This window comes from Anarhichas minor, unplaced genomic scaffold (assembly GCF_050575085.1).
Source record: "Anarhichas minor isolate MPS153535 unplaced genomic scaffold, ASM5057508v1 ptg000031l, whole genome shotgun sequence".
Taxonomy (NCBI): Eukaryota; Metazoa; Chordata; class Actinopteri; order Perciformes; family Anarhichadidae; genus Anarhichas; species Anarhichas minor.
Window position 1 is genome coordinate 2,321,544 of NW_027466477.1, and position 24,275 is coordinate 2,345,818.

General features: G+C 42.8%; 2 protein-coding genes across 2 annotated transcripts in view; one reads left to right on the plus strand and one right to left on the minus strand.

Moving 5' to 3' along the window:
* LOC142964694 (protein NLRC3-like) overlaps positions 1-17,311 on the minus strand; it is a 54,737-nt gene extending 37,426 nt beyond the window's left edge. The window contains exons 1-8 of the mRNA XM_076105169.1: positions 17,038-17,311; positions 15,262-16,544; positions 14,747-15,207; positions 14,473-14,646; positions 13,375-13,548; positions 9,771-9,944; positions 6,094-6,267; positions 2,492-2,665 (exon numbers count right to left, since the gene is read on the minus strand). Coding sequence (XP_075961284.1) covers positions 2,492-2,665; positions 6,094-6,267; positions 9,771-9,944; positions 13,375-13,548; positions 14,473-14,646; positions 14,747-15,207; positions 15,262-16,544; positions 17,038-17,311 — 2,888 coding nt within the window. The remainder of the gene's footprint in view (positions 1-2,491; positions 2,666-6,093; positions 6,268-9,770; positions 9,945-13,374; positions 13,549-14,472; positions 14,647-14,746; positions 15,208-15,261; positions 16,545-17,037) is intronic.
* LOC142964701 (vesicular integral-membrane protein VIP36-like) overlaps positions 1-24,275 on the plus strand; it is a 265,045-nt gene that overhangs the window by 7,588 nt on the left and 233,182 nt on the right. The window lies entirely within an intron of this gene.

Below are 24,275 nucleotides of genomic sequence, written 5' to 3' on the forward strand. Positions count from 1 at the left end.
TTACTACGTACTTAAAATAGCTGAAAGCACCATGAACAACATTACTACTGGTGGTGCCCCTGTTGAGCGTTTTCACAATAGTTTTACAAATGTGGTTGAACATTATCATGAAACAAATCAAATATCCAGTCAATGACTTCTGGTGTGAGGGGCGTGGCTTTTCAAAAATCGCATTTTGGGACGTTAATTACAGCGCCACCATGTGGCCGATCAGAGTTCTATGTCTTGAGAAGCACATGAACATCATTTCCAGTTATTGTTCCAAGTTTCATTTTTCTACCTCATTCCAGCTCACGGGAGTTTGAGCTGAAGCAGCAGACAACAAATATGAACCCTAACAAATATAATCAGTAGAATTTCAAAAGGTCCTCGGGCCCTAAATAAGAGTAAATCTGTTGTGATATGAGGCCCAATGTCTGTATATGTGAGAGGGTGTCAGACTTTAGTCTTTTAAAAGTCTTCTGGTGTTTGGTACACTAAATAAAATCCAGGTGGAGGTGCTGGAGCAGTCTCCAGTCTCCAGATGCTCTCTGGATCATCAGGACTCAGATTAAACCCACTTCCATCTGATGAGAGAAGAAGAAAACAAGAGAAGAGATGAATGAGTGTTTACAGAGACTCTCTTCATCAGCCGTCAGTCAGTGACGCAGCTCATCCAGTAGAAAGAGCAGCTTCCTCTCAGCTCTCATGTTAACCTACACTGAGCTCCAGGCTCACACACCTGCAGACACTTTGGGCCTCCAGTCTGTTGACTCTGCAGGTTCCACTGAAATAAAGTGCTGAGAGTCCTGAACGCATCATGACTGCAGAACCAGAGAGGTGTTCACTGCTCACTGTAAAGATGGATTTAACCCTGTTATGCTGCGTTCACAACAAACGCCAAGCAGACTTTTCACGCGACGCGATTACATACAAAGTAAATGCAAAGTCGCTAATAGACGTAAATTTGAGCCAATGATGCAAAAGACGCGATGCAAATTTAAATATTTCCAATGGAGTAAGAGATACACGTGAGACTGTGTCGTTAAAGCCTTTCAGCGTTGAGATTCTCCTCCTTCATCACTGACGTCCTGACGCTGTTGAATCAGAAATGGAGGATAAACATATTGTATCCGTCTGTGTTCACCCAGAGCTCTACGATACCTCATACAGAGACCAAACTATGTGTATGAATGTATGAGTATGAACCACAGACTGTCTATGGTACAAACAATAACCACGCTGACCTATTTACGCCTAGATGATGGAGCAGCTACAATGTTAGCATAGCCTAGCATCTATTGATCCAGACTCCATTCAGAAAACAACCATTTTAACAGTTGTTTGCTTGTCATCTTGTGAACAGACCTGACAAAGCATGAAGTCAGACTTTTTACAAATCAACATCATTATATAGTTATTTCAGCATCCTTTGAATGTTTGTTGAACTTAAATCACAGCTGAATCTGTTTATTTTGGGTTCATACAGCTGTAGTAAACCAGCCGACGAGTGTCTGGATAGATACAGTGAATACAGCCTCCAGATGATGTTATGAACCACACATGATGGAGTTTGGTTTCAGATATCTGGGACTTCCTCAACTTGTACAAAGCAGCACTAGTGGTTATTTCAGCCATGACTGATGATTGGCTACATGTAACGCTGGTTCTATGAAGTGAGAGCAGTGATGTGCAGGCTTCAGTCAGACTGATCTCAGAGCTGTGACAAAGATGAACTGATCAATAGTTTGATAGTGTGATGAATGAGGACCACTGTCTCTAAACATCTGATGATGCCGTCAGCTGTTAACAAGCTTCACTTCCTGTAGACGTGAACAACAACACATCGACTCAAACACACAATCACAACAAGCTTCTGACTCATCTGATTGGCTGACTTCTCTCTCTCTCTCTCTCTCTCTCTCGTCCAATCCTGAAGCTCGTGGATCTGTGTTTGGTACAATGCTGCTGAAACCAGCATGGACTGACTCCAACCCTCAACTGACCTCAGAGTCTCCAGTCTACAATGTGGACTCTTCACAAGATCAGACAGCAGCTTCACGTCTGAATCCTCCAGGTTGTTTCCTCTCAGATTCAGTTCTCTCAGATGGGAGGGGTTTGACTTCAGAGCTGAGACCAGAGAAGAACAGCCTTCCTCTGTGATCTTACACCATGACAGACTGCAAACACACAAAACAACACACAGAGTTTCTTATATCGATACATAATGAATCATTATTTTCATCATAAACATGAGTGGCTTTCATTTTGGTTTCATCTTCTTTTGTATAAAACAATGTAAAAGAAAAGCTAAATGTTTTGAAAAAAGTTTGTATCAGAAATGTTTTTTTTAAATATTACTTTAATAGTTAATAGTAAAACGAGGCAGCTGATGTGAAGTGGAACATATTACCAGAAAATGTATCACTTTATGGATCTATACGTAGATAAATCAAATAGAGTTATTGATGAAACATGAAGGTGCTGCACTAGCAGCAGACAGTGAACCCACCTCAGAGTCTCCAGTCTACAATGTGGACTCTCCAGAAAACCACTCAGCAGCTTCACTCCTGAATCCTTCAGGTCGTTGTAGCTCAGATCCAGTTTTCTCAGATGGGAGGGGTTTGACTTCAGAGCTGAGCCCAGAGAAGAACAGCCTTCCTCTGTGATCTCACACTCTGACAGACTGCAAACACACAAAACAACACACAGAGTTTCTTATATCGATACACAATGAATCATTATTTTCATCATAAACATGAGTGGCTTTCATTTTGGTTTCATCTTCTTTTGTAAACAGACATTTTGTGAAAATCCTGTCACTGTAAAGACATTTAAAATCATTGATCAGCATTGATCCAGATTCTTCAGAGCGGATCAGAAAATAAGTTATTATTATTATTATTAAAATATATTGAAAAATACCAAATGCTCTGAAAGTCTTTCCTAAAAATTATTTAAAAAAAGGTTTGGTTCTTTAAGTGTGATTCAATTAAACGTTCTTTTAATGATGAACATTGAGTCTATCAAGTATAGTATACATAGTAGGGTTGTCACGATACCAAAATTATGACTTCGATACGATACCTGCCATAAGTATCATGATACCAGATACTTACGATACGATACCAGAATTCGATACAATACCACAAATACGATACGATACTGGTATATTTATCTATAATAGTGATAAATAAAACATCTGTATGGGTCCCTTTTTTACCAGCTTGTTCCTGCCCAGCGTTTTGAACACTTAACAAATGGCATTCATATTAATGTTTAACCTCTTCGCCTCTCTCTTTTGAGCCTCTCTCATAATTCCGCTGGCTTTCAAACACAGCTGAAGGGAACTCTGTCTCTGTGTTGCTGCTGACTCTGCTGGCATCTGTCTGACTGTCTGTGGGAGTGGGTGGATAAACAATGCTAAATGTACTTGCATAGTGAGTTTGATAATTTCACTTCATATTTTATCTTAATTCATGGAATAATTATTTTTCCTTAACTAAAAATAAAAAGAATTAGCTCAAGATCCACCCTCAGGCTCCACCAGCATGTAGCCATTTTGCATCAATTGTGTTTCATATCGTACACTTTTGTGTGCATTGTGACCTCATGATCATATAGGCTTGTCGTCAAACTAGGCTAAGGCTACTCGTGTTAGGCTGTATATGGGTGAGCTTGGGGGTGTTCATGTTTATAATCACATTTGCTTTGAAAGGTTCGGGGTGTCTGTCTGAAAGGTGCTTTGCCATGTTAGACGTGTTGCCTCCCTTGGTCTGTGTGGCTTTGAAACACGTTTTGCAGACGGGTCTCTGTATGTCAGTGGGCTTTCCTTCACTGTCTGCAATGTAGCCAAAGCACTTCCAGATTTCACTTCTGGCATCTTTTTTTCCAACAAGCCGAGGACGGTCGGCAAAAGCTCCTGCACTTGAGGCCATGTTTCCCCAGCGATCGCTGCTGTGAGTGATGCTGCCTGTTGCTGTGTGAGCGCTGGGCAGCCCCGCCCCCTTGCAGTCAATGCGTGCAGGCAGCATGACAGGGAGCGGAGCAGTGAGTGCGCTCTGATCGCGCGCTATTTTAATGAAGTATCGATACTAAAAATATGCAAAATCGTATCGTTTTTAACGTACGGGTACCGCGGTACCTTTTTAGTATCGATACACCGTGCAACATTAATACATAGTATATTTATCACGTGTAGTGTAGTATATTCAAGTAACTTTTGTCTCTTTGTAGTCTTTTTTTTGTCTCTGTAGTCTCTTTTGTGTCTCTTTGTAGTCATTTTGTGTCTCTTTGTAGTTGTGGTAGTGGGCGTGGTCTGTGCTCAGCTGCAGGGGAGAGATCTGTGGGAGTGGTTCAGGGGAACAGTGTCAGGGTTAATTGGCACATCTGTAACCGGTTGCTAATCATCCCTCATTCCTTGGGTACATCTCAAGTCTCTTCATTGCATCCCCGTTTCCCTCACTTGCGTCCTTTCCTTGCGTCTTAGTCCCTCCCACCAGGGATGCATGGAGGAAACCATGCAAGGAGAGAGGAACGAGGAAATATGTTTTAACAGACATGAGACGTCCTTTCCTCAGTTGCGTCACGTGAAGCGACGTCTGTTTCTGATGACGGAGGATCAGCTGATCACAGCTGGATCAGCTGTCAGTCGGCTTTAACAGCTGGAGAGACTTTTGATAAGTTTGTGTCTGTTCACATGATCACTGTACTTAATAGTAACTAATAATACTAATAACTAATAAAGACACACAGTAATCACCACTGTAGAGGTGTTTCTCTCTGTAGTCTGTTAAACTGAGTCCTGTGTTCTGTTTATAAGCACAGGATCCATTTCTACCGGCGGAATGCGATATCGTCTTATTTATGAATTATTTGCGTCTACGTTTTTAAATTGTGAATGTGGCGTCATTATTAAATAACCCAGAATATGATTATTGTTTCTCTTAAATGACAAAACTCATCAAACACTCAGGAATGATGTAAAAAGTGTTTAGTCTCTCAGCTCTCTCTGACTTTAATTGTTTCCATAATAAAAGTTATTGAGGGAAACATCAGATCATGAAAACACAAATCTTTCTAATAAATGAAGAAAGTTGTTTGTGGTCGTTTTGTTGTTCAGACTACAATGAACATTTATTTAAACCAGACGGTGAATCAGAAACATAATCAAACATAAACTAGAGTTTATTCTGTGATCCGTCTTCACTCTGGTGTTAAACTCCAGTCAGTCAGTCCGATCGGCTGCAGCGTCCAATCACATAACTGATGAACAATGAGGGGGCGTGTCGGCCGTTAAAAGACTTCCTGGAAGTCTGTTCTCGTGGTTCCTCGCTCATGGCTCCTCCGAGGTCCCTCCTCCATCCTCCATCCTCGCTCCTCAGAGCTACATTAGAGCTTTGGGACGGCCGTCAATATGGCGGCACAGAAACAACTTCCGGTTCAAGCGAGGAGCGAGGAAATGAGAATTAAGAGACTTGAGAAGTACCCCTTGTCAGCAGTAGCAGGCTGGAGCTCTGGTGGCCGGTGAGACACAAAGAGGAAGAGGAACACCAGCCCACGAGAGTCAGACTGATTGATGCACACTGGCCTGTGTGCGCTCTGAGGAGCCGGGCGGCAGGAGAGGGCACACGGCAGTGTGAAGTTTTGTTTAAGTTTGTAAATAAAATACTTTTGAGTAAACCTTAACTGCTGAAGACGGTGTGGTGTGTTGAGGACCCGCGAGTAACACGGAGTCGGCTACACTGGCGCCTGAACCACTCCCACAGATCTCTCCCCTGCAGCCGAGCACAGACCACGCCCACTACCACAGTAGTCTTTGTGTCTCTTTGAGTGACATTTTGTTGGTAAAGGTCAGGGGGGCCCCTGACACTTTGGGCCCCTGGGCCTGTGCCCGGTAGGCCTGTTCAGTAATCCATCCAACAGCAGGATGAAGCCAGACAAGTTGTACATTTCATGATTGTAGAGGATGACATGCAGACAACGAGGCAGCTGATGTGAAGTGGAACATATTACCAGAAAATGTATCACTTTATGGATCTATACGTAGATAAATCAAATAGAGTTATTGATGAAACATGAAGGTGCTGCACTAGCAGCAGACAGTGAACCCACCTCAGAGTCTCCAGTCTACAATGTGGACTCTCCAGAAAACCTCTCAGCAGCTTCATTCCTGAATCCTTCAGGTTGTTTCCTCTCAGATCCAGTTCTCTCAGATGGGAGGGGTTTGACTTCAGAGCTGAGACCAGAGAAGAACAGCCTTCCTCTGTGATCTCACAGTGTGACAGACTGCAAACACACAAAACAACACACAGAGTTTCTTATATCGATACACAATGAATAATTATTTTCATCATAAACATGAGTGGCTTTCATTTTGGTTTCATCTTCTTTTGTAAACAGACATTTTGTGAAAATCCTGTCACTGTAAAGACATTTAAAATCATTGATCAGTATTGATCCAGATTCTTCAGAGCGGATCAGAAAATGAAATATTATTATTATTAATAAAATATATTGAAAAATACCAAATGCTCTGAAAAAATCTGCATCAGAAATTAAAAAAAAACAAAATTACTTTAGCAGTTATTTTCCTAAAAATTCAAAAAAGGTTTGGTTCTTTAAGTGTGATTCAATTAAACGTTATTTTAATGATGAACATTGAGTCTATCAAGTATAGTATACATAGTAGGGTTGTCACGATACCAAAATTATGACTTCGATACGATACCTGCCATAAGTATCATGATACCAGATACTTACGATACGATACCAGAATTCGATACAATACCACAAATACGATACGATACTGGTATATTTATCTATAATAGTAATAAATAAAACATCTGTACGGTTCCCTTTTTTACCAGCTTGTTCCTGCCCAGCGTTTTGAACACTTAACAAATGGCATTCATATTAATGTTTAACCTCTTCGCCTCTCTCTTTTGAGCCTCTCTCATAATTCCGCTGGCTTTCAAACACAGCTGAAGGGAACTCTGTCTCTGTGTTGCTGCTGACTCTGCTGGCATCTGTCTGACTGTCTGTGGGAGTGGGTGGATAAACAATGCTAAATGTACTTGCATAGTGAGTTTGATATTTTCACTTCATATTTTATCTTAATTCATGGAATAATTATTTTTCCTTAACTTAAAATAAAAATAATTAACTCAAGATCCACCCTCAGGCTCCACCAGCATGTAGCCATTTTGCATCAATTGTGTTTCATATCGTACACTTTTGTGTGCATTGTGACCTCATGATCATATAGGCTTGTCGTCAAACTAGGCTAAGGCTACTCGTGTTAGGCTGTATATGGGTGAGCTTGGGGGTGTTCATGTTTATAATCACATTTGCTTTGAAAGGTTCGGGGTGTCTGTCTGAAAGGTGCTTTGCCATGTTAGACGTGTTGCCTCCCTTGGTCTGTGTGGCTTTGAAACACGTTTTGCAGACGGGTCTCTGTATGTCAGTGGGCTTTCCTTCACTGTCTGCAATGTAGCCAAAGCACTTCCAGATTTCACTTCTGGCATCTTTTTTTCCAACAAGCCGAGGACGGTCGGCAAAAGCTCCTGCACTTGAGGCCATGTTTCCCCAGCGATCGCTGCTGTGAGTGATGCTGCCTGTTGCTGTGTGAGCGCTGGGCAGCCCCGCCCCCTTGCAGTCAATGCGTGCAGGCAGCATGACAGGGAGCGGAGCAGTGAGTGCGCTCTGATCGCGCGCTATTTTAATGAAGTATCGATACTAAAAATATGCAAAATCGTATCGTTTTAACGTACGGGTACCGCGGTACCTTTTTAGTATCGATACACAGTGCAACATTAATACATAGTATATTTATCACGTGTAGTGTAGTATATTCAAGTAACTTTTGTCTCTTTGTAGTCATTTTGTGTCTCTTTGTCGTCTTTTTTTGTCTCTATAGTCTCTTTTGTGTCTCTTTGTAGTCATTTTGTGTCATTTTGTGTCTCTTTGTAGTTGTGGTAGTGGGCGTGGTCTGTGCTCAGCTGCAGGGGAGAGATCTGTGGGAGTGGTTCAGGGGAACAGTGCCAGGGTTAATTGGCACAGCTGTAACCGGTTGCTAATCATCCCTCATTCCTTGGGTACATCTCAAGTCTCTTAATTGCATCCCCGTTTCCCTCACTTGCGTCCTTTCCTTGCGTCTTAGTCCCTCCCACCAGGGATGCATGGAGGAAACCATGCAAGGAGAGAGGAACGAGGAAATATGTTTTAACAGACATGAGACGTCCTTTCCTCAGTTGCGTCACGTGAAGCGACGTCTGTTTCTGATGACGGAGGATCAGCTGATCACAGCTGGATCAGCTGTCAGTCGGCTTTAACAGCTGGAGAGACTTTTGATTAGTTTGTGTCTGTTCACATGATCACTGTACTTAATAGTAACTAATAATACTAATAACTCATAAAGACACACAGTAATCACCACTGTAGAGGTGTTTCTCTCTGTAGTCTGTTAAACTGTGTCCTGTGTTCTGTTTATAAGCACAGGATCCATTTCTACCGGCGGAATGCGATATCGTCTTATTTATGAATTATTTGCGTCTACGTTTTGAAATTGTGAGTGTGGCGTCATTATTAAATAACCCAGAATATGATTATTGTTTCTCTTAAATGACAAAACTCATCAAACACTCAGGAATGATGTAAAAAGTCTTTAGTCTCTCAGCTCTCTCTGACTTTAATTGTTTCCATAATAAAAGTTATTGAGGGAAATATCAGATCATGAAAACACAAATCTTTCTAATAAATGAAGAAAGTTGTTTGTGGTCGTTTTGTTGTTCAGACTACAATGAACATTTATTTAAACCAGACGGTGAATCAGAAACCTAATCAAATATAAACTAGAGTTTATTCTGTGATCCGTCTTCACTCTGGTGTTAAACTCCAGTCAGTCAGTCCGATCGGCTGCAGCGTCCAATCACATAACTGATGAACAATGAGGGGGCGTGTCGGCCGTTAAAAGACTTCCTGGAAGTCTGTTCTCGTGGTTCCTCGCTCATGGCTCCTCCGAGGTCCCTCCTCCATCCTCCATCCTCGCTCCTCAGAGCTACAGTAGAGCTCTGGGACGGCCGTCAATATGGCGGCAAAGAAACAACTTCCGGTTCAAGCGAGGATCGAGGAGCGAGGAAACGACAATTGAGAGACTTGAGAAGTACCCCTTGTCAGCAGTAGCAGGCTGGAGCTCTGGTGGCCGGTGAGACAAAGAGGAAGAGGAACACCAGCCCACGAGAGTCAGACTGATTGATGCACACTGGCCTGTGTGCGCTCTGAGGAGCCGGGCGGCAGGAGAGAGCACACGGCAGTGTGAAGTTTTGTTTAAGTTTGTAAATAAAATACTTTTGAGTAAACCTTAACTGCTGAAGACGGTGTGGTGTGTTGAGGACCCGCGAGTAACACGGAGTCGGCTACACTGGCACCTGAACCACTCCCACAGATCTCTCCCCTGCAGCCGAGCACAGACCACGCCCACTACCACAGTAGTCTTTGTGTCTCTTTGAGTGACATTTTGTAGGTAAAGGTCAGGGGGGCCCCTGACACTTTGGGCCCCTGGGCTTGTGCCCGGTAGGCCTGTTCAGTAATCCATCCAACAGCAGGATGAAGCCAGACAAGTTGTACATTTCATGATTGTAGAGGATGACATGCAGACAACGAGGCAGCTGATGTGAAGTGGAACATATTATCAGAAAATGTATCACTTTATGGATCTATACGTAGATAAATCAAATAGAGTTATTGATGAAACATGAAGGTGCTGCACTAGCAGCAGACAGTGAACCCACCTCAGAGTCTCCAGTCTACAATGTGGACTCTCCAGAAAACCTCTCAGCAGCTTCACGTCTGAATCCTTCAGGTTGTTTCCTCTCAGATCCAGTTCTCTCAGATGGGAGGGGTTTGACTTCAGAGCTGAGCCCAGAGAAGAACAGCCTTCCTCTGTGATCTGACACCATGACAGACTGCAAACACACAAAACAACACACAGAGTTTCTTATATCGATACACAATGAATAATTATTTTCATCATAAACATGAGTGGCTTTCATTTTGGTTTCATCTTCTTTTGTAAACAGACATTTTGTGAAAATCCTGTCACTGTAAAGACATTTAAAATCATTGATCAGTATTGATCCAGATTCTTCAGAGCGGATCAGAAAATAAATTATTATTATTATTAATAAAATATATTGAAAAATACCAAATGATCTGAAATTCTTTCCTAAACATTTAAAAAAATGTTTGGTTCTTTAAGTGTGATTCAATTAAACGTTCTTTTAATGATGAACATTGAGTCTATCAAGTATAGTATACATAGTAGGGTTGTCACGATACCAAAATGATGACTTCGATACGATACCTGCCATAAGTATCATGATAACAGATACTTACGATACGATACCAGAATTCGATACAATACCACAAATACGATACGATACTGGTATATTTATCTATAATAGTAATAAATGAAACATCTGTACGGGTCCCTTTTTTACCAGCTTGTTCCTGCCCAGCGTTTTGAACACTTAACAAATGGCATTCATATTAATGTTGAACCTCTTCGCCTCTCTCTTTTGAGCCTCTCTCATAATTCCGCTGGCTTTCAAACACAGCTGAAGGGAACTCTGTCTCTGTGTTGCTGCTGACTCTGCTGGCATCTGTCTGACTGTCTGTGGGAGTGGGTGGATAAACAATGCTAAATGTACTTGCATAGTGAGTTTGATATTTTCACTTCATATTTTATCTTAATTCATGGAATAATTATTTTTCCTTAACTAAAAATAAAAAGAATTAGCTCAAGATCCACCCTCAGGCTCCACCAGCATGTAGCCATTTTGCATCAATTGTGTTTCATATAGTACACTTTTGTGTGCATTGTGACCTCATGATCATATAGGCTTGTCGTCAAACTAGGCTAAGGCTACTCGTGTTAGGCTGTATATGGGTGAGCTTGGGGGTGTTCATGTTTATAATCACATTTGCTTTGAAAGGTTCGGGGTGTCTGTCTGAAAGGTGCTTTGCCATGTTAGACGTGTTGCCTCCCTTGGTCTGTGTGGCTTTGAAACACGTTTTGCAGACGGGTCTCTGTATGTCAGTGGGCTTTCCTTCACTGTCTGCAATGTAGCCAAAGCACTTCCAGATTTCACTTCTGGCATCTTTTTTTCCAACAAGCCGAGGACGGTCGGCAAAAGCTCCTGCACTTGAGGCCATGTTTCCCCAGCGATCGCTGCTGTGAGTGATGCTGCCTGTTGCTGTGTGAGCGCTGGGCAGCCCCGCCCCCTTGCAGTCAATGCGTGCAGGCAGCATGACAGGGAGCGGAGCAGTGAGTGCGCTCTGATCGCGCGCTATTTTAATGAAGTATCGATACTACAAATATGCAAAATCGTATCGTTTTTAACGTACGGGTACCGCGGTACCTTTTTAGTATCGATACACCGTGCAACATTAATACATAGTATATTTATCACGTGTAGTGTAGTATATTCAAGTAACTTTTGTCTCTTTGTAGTCTTTTTTGGTCTCTGTAGTCTCTTTTGTGTCTCTTTGTAGTCATTTTGTGTCTCTTTGTAGTTGTGGTAGTGGGCGTGGTCTGTGTTCAGTTGTAGGGGAGAGATCTGTGGGAGTGGTTCAGGGGAACAGTGCCAGGGTTAATTGGCACAGCTGTAACCGGTTGCTAATCATCCCTCATTCCTTGGGTACATCTCAAGTCTCTTAATTGCATCCCCGTTTCCCTCACTTGCGTCCTTTCCTTGCGTCTTAGTCCCTCCCACCAGGGATGCATGGAGGAAACCATGCAAGGAGAGAGGAACGAGGAAATATGTTTTAACAGACATGAGACGTCCTTTCCTCAGTTGCGTCACGTGAAGCGACGTCTGTTTCTGATGACGGAGGATCAGCTGATCACAGCTGGATCAGCTGTCAGTCGGCTTTAACAGCTGGATAGACTTTTGATAAGTTTGTGTCTGTTCACATGATCACTGTACTTAATAGTAACTAATAATACTAATAACTAATAAAGACACACAGTAATCACCACTGTAGAGGTGTTTCTCTCTGTAGTCTGTTAAACTGTGTCCTGTGTTCTGTTTATAAGCACAGGATCCATTTCTACCGGCGGAATGCGATATCATCTTATTTATGAATTATTTGCGTCTACGTTTTGAAATTGTGAATGTGGCGTCATTATTAAATAACCCAGAATATGATTATTGTTTCTCTTAAATGACAAAACTCATCAAACACTCAGGAATGATGTAAAAAGTGTTTAGTCTCCAGCTCTCTCTGACTTTAATTGTTTCCATAATAAAAGTTATTGAGGGAAATATCAGATCATGAAAACACAAATCTTTCTAATAAATGAAGAAAGTTGTTTGTGGTCGTTTTGTTGTTCAGACTACAATGAACATTTATTTAAACCAGACGGTGAATCAGAAACCTAATCAAATATAAACTAGAGTTTATTCTGTGATCCGTCTTCACTCTGGTGTTAAACTCCAGTCAGTCAGTCCGATCGGCTGCAGCGTCCAATCACATAACTGATGAACAATGAGGGGGCGTGTCGGCCGTTAAAAGACTTCCTGGAAGTCTGTTCTCGTGGTTCCTCGCTCATGGCTCCTCCGAGGTCCATCCTCCATCCTCCATCCTCGCTCCTCAGAGCTACATGAGAGCTTTGGGACGGCCGTCAATATGGCGGCGCAGAAACAACTTCCGGTTCAAGCGAGGATCGAGGAGCGAGGAAACGACAATTGAGAGACTTGAGAAGTACCCCTTGTCAGCAGTAGCAGGCTGGAGCTCTGGTGGCCGGTGAGACAGAAGAGGAAGAGGAACACCAGCCCACGAGAGTCAGACTGATTGATGCACACTGGCCTGTGTGCGCTCTGAGGAGCCGGGCGGCAGGAGAGAGCACACGGCAGTGTGAAGTTTTGTTTAAGTTTGTAAATAAAATACGTTTGAGTAAACCTTAACTGCTGAAGACGGTGTGGTGTGTTGAGGACACACGAGTAACACGGAGTCGGTATACACTGGCGCCTGAACCACTCCCACAGATCTCTCCCCTGCAGCCGAGCACAGACCACGCCCACTACCACAGTAGTCTTTGTGTCTGTTTGAGTGACATTTCATAGGTAAAGATCAGGGGGGCCCCTGACACTTTGGGCCCCTGGGCCTGTGTCCGGTAGACCTGTTCAGTAATCCATCCAACAGCAGGATGAAGCCAGACAAGTTGTACATTTCATGATTGTAGAGGATGACATGCAGACAACGAGGCAGCTGATGTGAAGTGGAACATATTACCAGAAAATGTATCACTTTATGGATCTATACGTAGATAAATCAAATAGAGTTATTGATGAAACATGAAGGTGCTGCACTAGCAGCAGACAGAGAACCGACCTCAGAGTCTCCAGTCTACAATGTGGACTCTCCAGAAAACCACTCAGCAGCTTCACTCCTGAATCCTTCAGGTTGTTTCCTCTCAGATCCAGTTTTCTCAGATGGGAGGGGTTTGACTTCAGAGCTGAGACCAGAGAAGAACAGCCTTCCTCTGTGATCTGACACCATGACAGACTGCAAACACACAAAACAACACACAGTGTCTTATATCGATACACAATGAATAATTATTTTCATCATAAACATGAGTGGCTTTCATTTTGGTTTCATCTTCTTTTGTAAACAGACATTTTAAAATCATCATTACAGTAAAATAAGTTATTCCAGTGTAGTAGATCGCTCTGACAAACTAAAAGCACGACTTAAACCGTCCTGGTTCCCTGAAAGCAGGTGGGCCAAAAGGATGTTCATGTTGGTTGGACAAGTCATCCAACACTTTGATCCCGAGCAGGATAGTGGCCAGTTCACCATTCAGTTTACAACATTATTTCCAAACGCATATGTTACGTGCCGTGTTGTGTTTGTGCTCTCCCTCTGTCTTTTCGAGTGCCACCCTCTGTCCCGGATGCAAGCTGCAGCGGCTGATTGGACGCGGCTGCGGACAATCGCGATCAGCGGTGGATGAGAGGAGAGGAGGTCCTGAAGGACAACCTCTTGGGGGCAGACTACAGTAGTGAGGCTGTGCGTGTGAGCTGACAACCCTTGGGCAACCCTTGGAGCTGCGTGTGTGTTGCACCTTTGTTCCAGCCATGTGGGCTGTGGGCGTGGGCGTGTGTGTGTGTGTGTGTGTGTGTGTGTGTGTGGCTTTCTTTCTATAAGGAAGTAGTTTTCTTTTGCTGCCGTGCAAGCAGCTAGCCTTTTTACAATAAACTATTTTTGTTAAACCGTCATCATTGCTCAGTCTCTTTCCCCGGGAAATAAACACCGTTACTCCCCGCATCCCTTAGATGCCAAAAAGGGGAACGTAACAGCATATTAGCAGAGACACTAGTAGACATTGTTATCCCACAGTAACATTTTGGTCACACCACCATGAACTTAGTAGATCCGACACTTAGACCACTTCGTCATCTTTGTAGAAAATCACCTGATCCTAACCTGAGAGTTTCAAGTGTACAGTTCGGACTCGCCAGTCCAGCAGACAGCTGCGTCACTCCTGAGTCCTGCAGGTTGTTGTCACTCAGGTCCAGCTCTTTCAGACTAGAGGACTGGGAGCTGAGGACTGAGGACAGAGATCCACAGCTTCTCTGTGAGAGGTTACAGCCACTCAGCCTAGGGGAGGAACAGGGATTAATACAAACAAAATGTTTAATCAAAGTAAAATATCAAACACATTTAGTAATGGTAATGTATCCGTAGTGTATCTGCCTACAGAGCTTTGTTGGAGGCTTTGATCACTGGCAGCAGCCTCAGAAGAGCCTCCTCTGAAGCAGAGTATTTTTTCAGGTCAAACACGTCCAGATCTTTTTGTGATGACAGTAAGATGAAGACCAGAGCTGACCACTGAGCAGGAGACAGTTCATCTGTGGAGAGACGTCCTGAACTCAAGGACTGTTGGATCTCCTCCACAAGAGAACCATCATTCAGTTCATTCAGACAGTGGAACAGATTGATGCTTTTCTCTGGAGACACATTCTCACTGATCTTCTTCTTGATGTACTTGACTGTGTCCTGATTGGTCTGTGAGCTACTTCCTTTCTGTGTCAGCAGACCGTGTAGGAGTTTCTGATTGGTCTCCAGTGAAAGACCAAGGAGGAAGCGGAGGAACAAGTCCAGGTGTCCATTTGGATTCTGTAAGGCCTGGTCCACAGCACTCTGGTAGAGATCTGTTAGCTTAGGTTTTGCACTCAACACTTTAGGCCAATGGGTTCTTGGTTGTTTTTTTGCCATCAGGTTGACACCAGAGTTGATGAAGGTCAGATGGACATGAAGAGCAGCCAGAAACTCCTGAACAGTCAGATGGACGAAGCAGAACATCTTGTCCTGGTACAGTCCACTCTCCTCTTTAAAGATCTGTGTGAACACTCCTGAGTACACCGCGGCTGCTGTGATATCGATGCCACACTCTGTCAGGTCGGATTCATAGAAGATCGGGTTGCCTTTCTGCAGCTGATCAAAAGCCAGTTTTCCCAGAGACTCAGTCATCTCCCTGCTCTCTGGACTCCAGTGTGGATCTATCTCAGCTCCTCCATCATACTTGACCTTCTTCCGTTTGGACTGAACCACCAGGAAGTGGATGTACATCTCAGTCAGGGTCTTGGGCAGCTCTCCTCCCTCTCTGGTCTTCAACACCTTCTCCAGAACTCCAGCAGTGATCCAGCAGAAGACTGGGATGTGGCACATGATGTGGAGGCTTCGTGAGTTCTTGATGTGGGTTATGATCTTGTTGGCCTTCTCCTCATCTCTGAATCTCTTCCTGAAGTACTCCTCCTTCTGTGGGTCAGTGAACCCTCTGACCTCTGTCACCATGTCAACATACTCAATAGGGATCTGATTGGCTGCTGCAGGTCGTGTGGTTATCCAGAGGCGAGCAGAGGGAAGCAGTTTCCCCCTGATGAGGTTTGTCAGCAGCACATCCACTGAGGTGGACTCTGTAACATCAGTCAGGATCTCAGTGTTGTGGAAGTCCAGAGGAAGTCGAAACTCATCCAGACCGTCAAAGATGAACAGAACCAGGAACTCTTCAAAGCTGTAGATTCCTGCTTCTTTGGTTTCACTGAAGAAGTGATGAACAAGTTCCACCAAGCTGTACTTTTTCTCTTTCACCACATTCAGCTCTCTGAAAGTGAATGGAAAGATGAACTCTATGTCCTGGTTGGCTTTGCCTTCAGCCCAGTCCAGAGTGAACTTCTGTGTTAAGACCGTTTTCCCAATGCCAGCCACTCCCTTTGTCATCACTGTTCTGATTGGTTCCTCTCCTCCAGGTGAGGCTTTAAAGATGTCTTCTTGTCTGATGGTTGTTTCTGGTCTGTCTGGTTTGCTGGATGCTGTTTCAATCTGTCTGACCTCATGTTCATCATTGACCTCTGCAGTCCCTCCCTCTGTGATGTAGAGCTCTGTGTAGATCTGATTCAGAGGGGTTTTGTTTCCTGCTTTAGCGATTCCCTCAAACACACTCTGGAACTTCTGTTGAAAGTTGGATTTGAGTTTCTGCTGACACTCCAGAATATCTGGATGAATAAAACAAAGATAAAAATCAATGAGGGGTTGTTTCAGTGAATGTGAGTCATTTCTAACAAGTTTACACATTTCTGTATTAATGAAATCTATTTCTCTCATTTGATAACTAAAGGCTCTGAAGAGGTTAACGATTGTAAAATCACTTTGTATCATTTAACATCAACTGACATGTTGTGCTTCATGTGTGCATGAACTCTGTGGTCTCCAAATAACCAGAAGGTTTATTACTTCATTACAGAGGGAATTAATGACGTCCAAGCAGTATCTTACAGTCACACCAGTGTGCTACTTCTAAACATTAGAGGCAACAAAAACAGGATTGTCTGCCTTTGTTTCGTTGACTTTTCTGAAATTTTCAATGTATTTTCTCCGGTGGACGTGTGTTTGGTAGCTTCTTCTGAAAGCCAAGGTGCAACTCGCTTTTTTACATTTAAAGTCTTTGTGAGATGTAAGTTTGATCTTTGTGTTCATACCATGACTTACCTTTGGGTTCTGATCTGGTTTTTGATAAACTCTTCTCTAGATCATTCTCACCAATCTTCACTAAAACTATTTGGGTCACTTTAATAATATTGTCTATGCCGTAGTTGTTGACCATCTGATCCACTGTGTCCATCAGGTCTGCATTCTCCAGTCGACTCTTTGGGATTGCTGGGAAGCCTTCTAGGACCTCCTCCAAAAACCACTTGAATTTTTTAAACTGGATGTCTCCTAATTCCTCCAAAGTGTCCAAGAGGACCTCTTTAGGTGTCTCCATCTGTCCTCTCTGTCAAGATACAAAGGATATTGTTTCATAATACTATAATTCTTACATTTTAAAATCATGTGATGAAAGAATAATAATCATGCTGTACATATTTACTGACAATCAGCCACTTAAAGGAGAGTATGAAGGAGATTGCTTGATTGCGTAATTCACATGTGAGGATTAATTACAGGCCTGTGGATGTTTTCTGAGGTATAACAGGAGAATCATAAGACGGCTAACATGTTGTGACTTATTTACAGTCTATTACATACATTGTACAGGGTATTATAGCATTTCCACTGTTACTACACCATCACACACACACACACACAGGTCCTCTAGGACGGGTTTTGTCCTCTGGGACAGTTGAGACATGAACTGAGCAAACAGGACTCCACTAGTGAAACCAAGTGTGTGTCAGGGTTGTTAAGATGGTTGTGTCCCAATTAGGCTTTGCCTTCTGTGTGTGTCTTTGTGTAGCTCCACACCCTCCTCACTCTACCTGTCAGCCACTCCCTCCTCATCAGCACAACTCCCTTCACCTGTTCTAGACACTATATAAACTCCTGCCTCTCAGTCACTCTTTGCCAGATCATTTTCATGTCTACCCGCCCGTTTGGCTCGTCTTGTTCCTGGTTTTCCCGTCTGCCTGCCCTGCCTCATTCTGCTGGATTTTCCCCCTCGTCTCCTGTCTTGTCCGTGGATCCCCTGTTGTGTCCTGTGTTGATTTAATTCTTCATTAAATACCTGCTTCACGCTACTCTGTCTGGCCTGCATTTGAGTCCTCCACCACACCCTGTGACAGATTGTGTTGTGAACATTCAGAGTGTTAATTAACAGTTTTAAAAAACTCAGGTTGATCCAACCTGTCAGACCAGTTCAGACACTCAGATTACAAACTTCTGTTGAAACTACTTGAGAAACATGAACATTATATTCCTAAAAATCTTCGTTCTTTATCTCAGAGAGAAATTCTACTGCATATAACAAATCTATCTTTTGAAACATCGTTCTATTCTCCAGTTAAACAGAGAAACAACACAAAGAGATCAAAGTGATCCTGATGATCAAACATGTACAGATTCCTCTGGTAGGATTCTCACCTGCTGAACTCACTTCAGGTCAGTTTACAGACACGTTCCACCTTCATGTGTGGAGGAAACACTGGAGAGAAGAAGCTGCTCATGTCCTCCTGTCAGTCCTGGTGTCTGTGTCCATTTGATCTGAGGACGCCGTCTCACCCTCATCACTTCAGAGTCCAAGTCTAAAATAAAACCAGTGAGACGTCAAAACCTGTCCAACAGGTGGTAGATGTCAGCCTATCAGAGGTGTTTGTATTTCCTCATTCCTCTCCCTCACCTGTAGCTGACTCATGTTGTGTTGTTGAGTGTTGGAGACGGTTAGTGTAATGTGTGTTATGCTTTCTTAAATCAAGTCAAGTGTTCACTGAGTCCTTCCTTTCCTTTATAACACGTCCTCACAGCGAGCCAATCAGACACATCACAGGTGAGGTGATGTAGTTCTCCTCTCTGTCCACTAGATGATGCTAACTAACCATCTAAAGAGATGAAGATCAGCTCAGCTCAGAAAGATTTAATGAAGCAGCAGCAACTTGGATCACATGCATGTCTCACTGATGAGACACAATGTGACGTTTACATGTGTTTATTTATAAAAGTGTTATTTTGAATGAAGATTTGGTGAAACATGTTCATCAATCACATTCTTCTATAATGATTTATAACCTACATATTGTAACATTTCTGAGCAGCAGCTTATAAAAGTTTACAGTCAAAAGAATCAGTGTGAAGCCGTCAAATAAGCAGAAGATCACATGACGATGAAGAAGTAGAAGAAACATGTGAACATCTCATGTTATCACCAACAGACCATCAAACTGAAGGACTCGGATCAAACTCAGTGCTCCTGTTTCAAATACAAAGTGCAGCTCACATGAGACACTGGAGACAGTCTGGATGTTGGATCTGATCCTGGAGCAGTGTCATTAGAGACATGACATTAAGCTCTTAGACACGCTCTCTACATGCATATCAGTGGATCAGCAGTGTGCATCGTGTTCAGTCAATTTAAATGATGGAGCTCAAAGTCACAGAGCACAAGTTCACCTCAGGGGGCTTTACCACCGCGCTGCAGCGCTCAAAGAGTTAAAGTCTTTGATGCAGTCAGAATGCTCACATCTGAGTATTTATTTTAATTATAACAAATACTGAAGAGTTCAAGATGAGACATAGAACACTGAATTAAAAAGTAGAGAAGCTTTTGCTAGTTTAATTCAATAAATGGAATGAGACATAAACACACTTGATGAGTGACAGAAGAAAGTGGTGCCTGTGGTTTCAGAGGTAGTCCGAGGTTGTCCTGCTGTTCATCAGACAATAAGTGACAGCAGCTGATGTAACATGGGACAGTGACTCTGATAACAACACTGTTAGGCCTGGACGGTCTGTAGATTATTATAATGATCACTGGATCTTTAGAGTTTACTATAAAATCAAGATGTTCAAATGAAGTAAAACTGAGATAAAAACGACTCATTATTTAGAGATGTGATGTTTAAAAGTCCCAAATGAACCGGCTGATAGTCAGGAGCAGGAGGTAGCAGAGGTTCAGAGGGACTGTAAGTAAATAGTTGTGGTTAGCACCAGAGGGGTTTGACATAGAGCGTGCTGCAGAGGGTCTGTGACAGGAAGTGATGCGTATAGGAATGAGTTTCTCTCAGGAGAGTATGAAGGAGATTGATTGATTGCGTAATGCACATGTGAGGATTAATTACAGGCCTGTGGATGTTTTCTGAGGTACAACAGGAGGATCATAAGACGGCTAACATGTTCTGACTTATTTACAGTCTATTACATACATTTTACAGGGTATTATAGCATTTTCTCTGTTACTACACCATCACACAGGTCCTCTAGGACGGGTTTTGTCCTCTGGGACAGTTGAGACATGAACTGAGCAAACAGGACTCCACTAGTGAAACCAAGTGTGTGTCAGGGTTGTTAAGATGGTTGTGTCGTGAACATTCAGAGTGTTAACAATTTAAAAAAACTCAGGTTGATCCAACCTGTCAGACCAGTTCAGACACTCAGATTACAAACTTCTGTTGGATCTACTTAAGTACCCCCCCCCCAAAAGCTGTAAACCTAGGGGAAACACTGCACCACCACACCTGCAGCTCTGTCAGACGTGTACTCTTTCTCTCACACTCCCAGAGCTTCGAGGTGAGGTGGTGGTACTGGCCTGCTAATTTCCCCAAAATGGAAATACTCTCTTGTCTCTGTTCCACAGTTGTCCCCGTCCTCTTTCGAATTTCATGCTGTTACTGTCACTTATCCAGTCAAGCTCACCATTGCTGTTGTGTATCGCCCACCAGGCCCTCTTGGTGACTTCCTGGAAGATCTCGACACATTAGTCTCACACTTCCATGACGATGGCTCCGCACTCATCCTGCTCGGCGACTTCAACATCCAGACTGATAAGTTAGATCCTCTTCTTTCCTTCCTCTCCTCCTTTAACCTTTACCACTCCCCTTCTCCTCCTACCCACAAGGCCGGCAACCAGCTGGAACTTATCTTCACTAGACACTGCTCTACTGCTAACCTCTCCGTCACTCCCCTCCAGCTCTCTGACCACTATTTCATGTCCTACTCCCTCTCCTCTCCCCCTTACTTCCTCCACCTACCCACATGGTTTCTCCCCGTAGTCATCTCCACTCCCTTTCCCTCGCTGATGTTTCCTCTTCTGTTACCTCTGCTCTCCCTGACCCTGAGTCCTTGTCTCTCCTATCCCCTGATACTGATACTGATCTTCTCCTCGGCACCCTTTCTTCTTCTTTGGACAACCTCTGTCCCTTCACCTCCAGGTCTGCACGGCTAACTCCATCTGCCCCATGGCTGTCGGACTCAGTGCGTACTGATAGACTAAGAGCGGCTGAGCGTAAATGGAGAAAAGGCAAACTCCCGGAGGACCTTCTTAACTTCCAATCTCTTCTTTCCAATTTTCCCTCCTCTCTATCTACTACTAAAGCTGCTTTCTTCCGCTCTAAAATCCTAGCCTCTGCTTCCAATCCTAAAAAAACTCTTCGAAACTTTCTCTTCACTCCTACTTCCTCCCTTCTCGCTGACGATTTCACCAACTTCTTTGACAAGAAGGTAAACAATATCAGATCTTCCTTCTCTCAGCCCCCCTCTCCCTGAAAACTCACCTCTTCAAGAAGTACGACCCTGAGCCTTCCACTCAGCACTTATTGTATTCATACTAGTTTGTTTCTGTACTTTTGCTCTGGTTTATGCTCTTAGATGCTTGTTTAAAAAAGGAGATGCACTTATGACTTCTGGTGACTAGTAGTTCTCTTGAATACCTATGCTGAATACACTTGTTGTAAGTCGCTTTGGATAAAAGCGTCTGCGAAATGACTGTAATGTAATGTTGTATTCATGTTGTATTCAATGTTGTTTTTAATGTATTTATGTTGTATTTTATGTTGTTTTTAATGTTGTATTCAATGTGTGGTAAATTAAATGTTTCTTTTTACAAATGACTCAAACTGCAGAATTTCATATATTTTGTTGAGTTTTGTTAGATTATCCCAAATCTTTCCTACAATCATAAACCATATCATGTGTTCATCATAAACCATATCATGTGTTATTTCATTGTTCATATGCTCAGTCTTATCTTTAGCAACCTTTGACCTCTCACTGCAGTTCCTCATATCTGTTCAGTTAACAAACGTGCACGATCATCGCTGTGTTGCGAAACAGAAGCAGCTCTGAACTCTTACAAAATGTTGAGCAGCAAGAAGTGTTTCTCTCTGTTTCTCTTTTCCCTTTTGAAAAACAGACTTCTACTGCCTGGAAATGTGAAGAAATCACAGAAACACACTTTACCTTCTTAACACTCACAAAAACACACTTTACCTTCATTAATACTCACAGAAACACATTTTACCTTCATTAATTCTCCCAAGAAACACACTTTACCTTCATTTATACTAACAGAAACACACTTTACCTTCATTAATACTCACAGAAACACACTTTACCTTCATTAATTCTCCCAAGAAACACACTTTACCTTCATTTATACTAACAGAAACACACTTTACCTTCATTAATACTCACAGAAACATACTTTACCTTCATTCATTAATACTCACAGAAGCACACTTTACCTTCATTCATTAATACTCACAGAAACACACTTTACCTTCATTAATACTCACAGAAACACACTTTACCTTCATTCATTAATACTCACAGAAGCACACTTTACCTTCATTAATACTCACAAAAACACACTTTACCTTCATTAATTCTCCCAAGAAACACACTTTACCTTCATGAGCTGAGCTCCTGCATGTTGATCTGCCATCAACACGGAGCGTCCCGATGCACTTTAACCCTGAATAAATAATGTGCAGTTGAACACCAGCAGCCTCAGGTAGAGCGGCCACACCTGGACCGACTTCACGTCGTCCAAAGAGTCAGAAACATCCAGCAAAGATCCTCTCCGGTGTCCGCTCCTCACCGCTCCTCATAGCTCAAGTGTTTCCTCAGATCTGTATCAAACTCCGGGAGAAGTTATGAGGCTTCATGTCTGTGATTTGATCCGCAGAGGAGAGGCCTGGAGCACCGACAGACCCGTCACATTCCTCCGTCCTGCTGCTGCTGCAACCAGCTGAGCGGGGCGGAGCCATGAGGAACTCTCACTCTGTTCCTTTCTTTCAAACTTAAACACCTGCTTTATTTTCAAAAGAAAAGTAACATTTAAAGGATATTTTCTCGAGGACTGCACTTGAGTACAAGAACTACTTGTACTCAGTGGTGTAAGACCTATTCAGATCCTTTACCACACTAAGTACAAAGTAAAAAGTACAATATGTACATCTGAGATGTAGTACAGTAAAAAGTACAATATGTACCTCTGAGATGTAGTACAGTAAAAGGTACAATATGTACCTCTGAGATGTAGTACAGTAAAAAGTACAATATGTACCTCTGAGATGTAGTACAGTAAAAGGTACAATATGTACCTCTGAGATGTAGTACAGTAAAAAGTACAATATGTACCTCTGAGATGTAGTACAGTAAAAAGTACAATATGTACCTCTGAGAGAGACCGAGCCGTATTTCCCTGGAGGCTACGGTTCTGCTAGCCGTGTCCTTTTGATCCGTGATCACTTCGGGCGACAGATTTTGGTGAATCTGTTCGTCGCCGGCGAAGATCCCTCAGTTTGGGCAAACTTCTGAGGGTCCTCGTTCTTCGTTAAAAACAAAAAGGTCTCCCTCCAGGAGCGGGGGAGGGGCCTACCTTCAGTTTAAAACGTGTGACCATTGCACGTGACACCTGGTAGTAGGAGTCAGGGGTCCCGCCAAGGCCTGGTGAGTCATCTCCTCCTACACCACAAAGGATTTATTCCACAAAAGGACTTTCACCCAGTAAGAAATTAATATAATGATCAGACTGTAATAAATTGAAGCAATGGACGTTTTATGAGCTGTTGCTTTGCCCCTGCTAAGTATCCTGCAATAAATATCAATGATGCATGTAAAGCACGTAGTCTTGAGGATTCATTGATAAGGCAGTGAAGATTACTCATGTCGTAAAAAGTTAAGTATTACTGCTTAACAACAATAGATCTCTGAAGGGTTATTCTAGTTCTTAGTCCGCTAGACTTGGCGAAGTAGAGACCGATCTTTAACCTTCCCTTCCTCTCTAGGATCCTTGAGAATGTAGTCCCAAATCAGTTGTGTGACTTTCTACATAACAATAGTCAGGATTTAGAGAGCATCATAGCACAGAGACACAACTGGTGAAAATTAGAGAGACGAGAACATTTGATTGGCATTAAAGGAACCACACTTGGCTGGTTTTAGTCCTATTTATCAGATCAATCCCAGTTTGTATATGTAAACGGTGAATCCTCCATGAACACCAAAGTGTGAGAAGG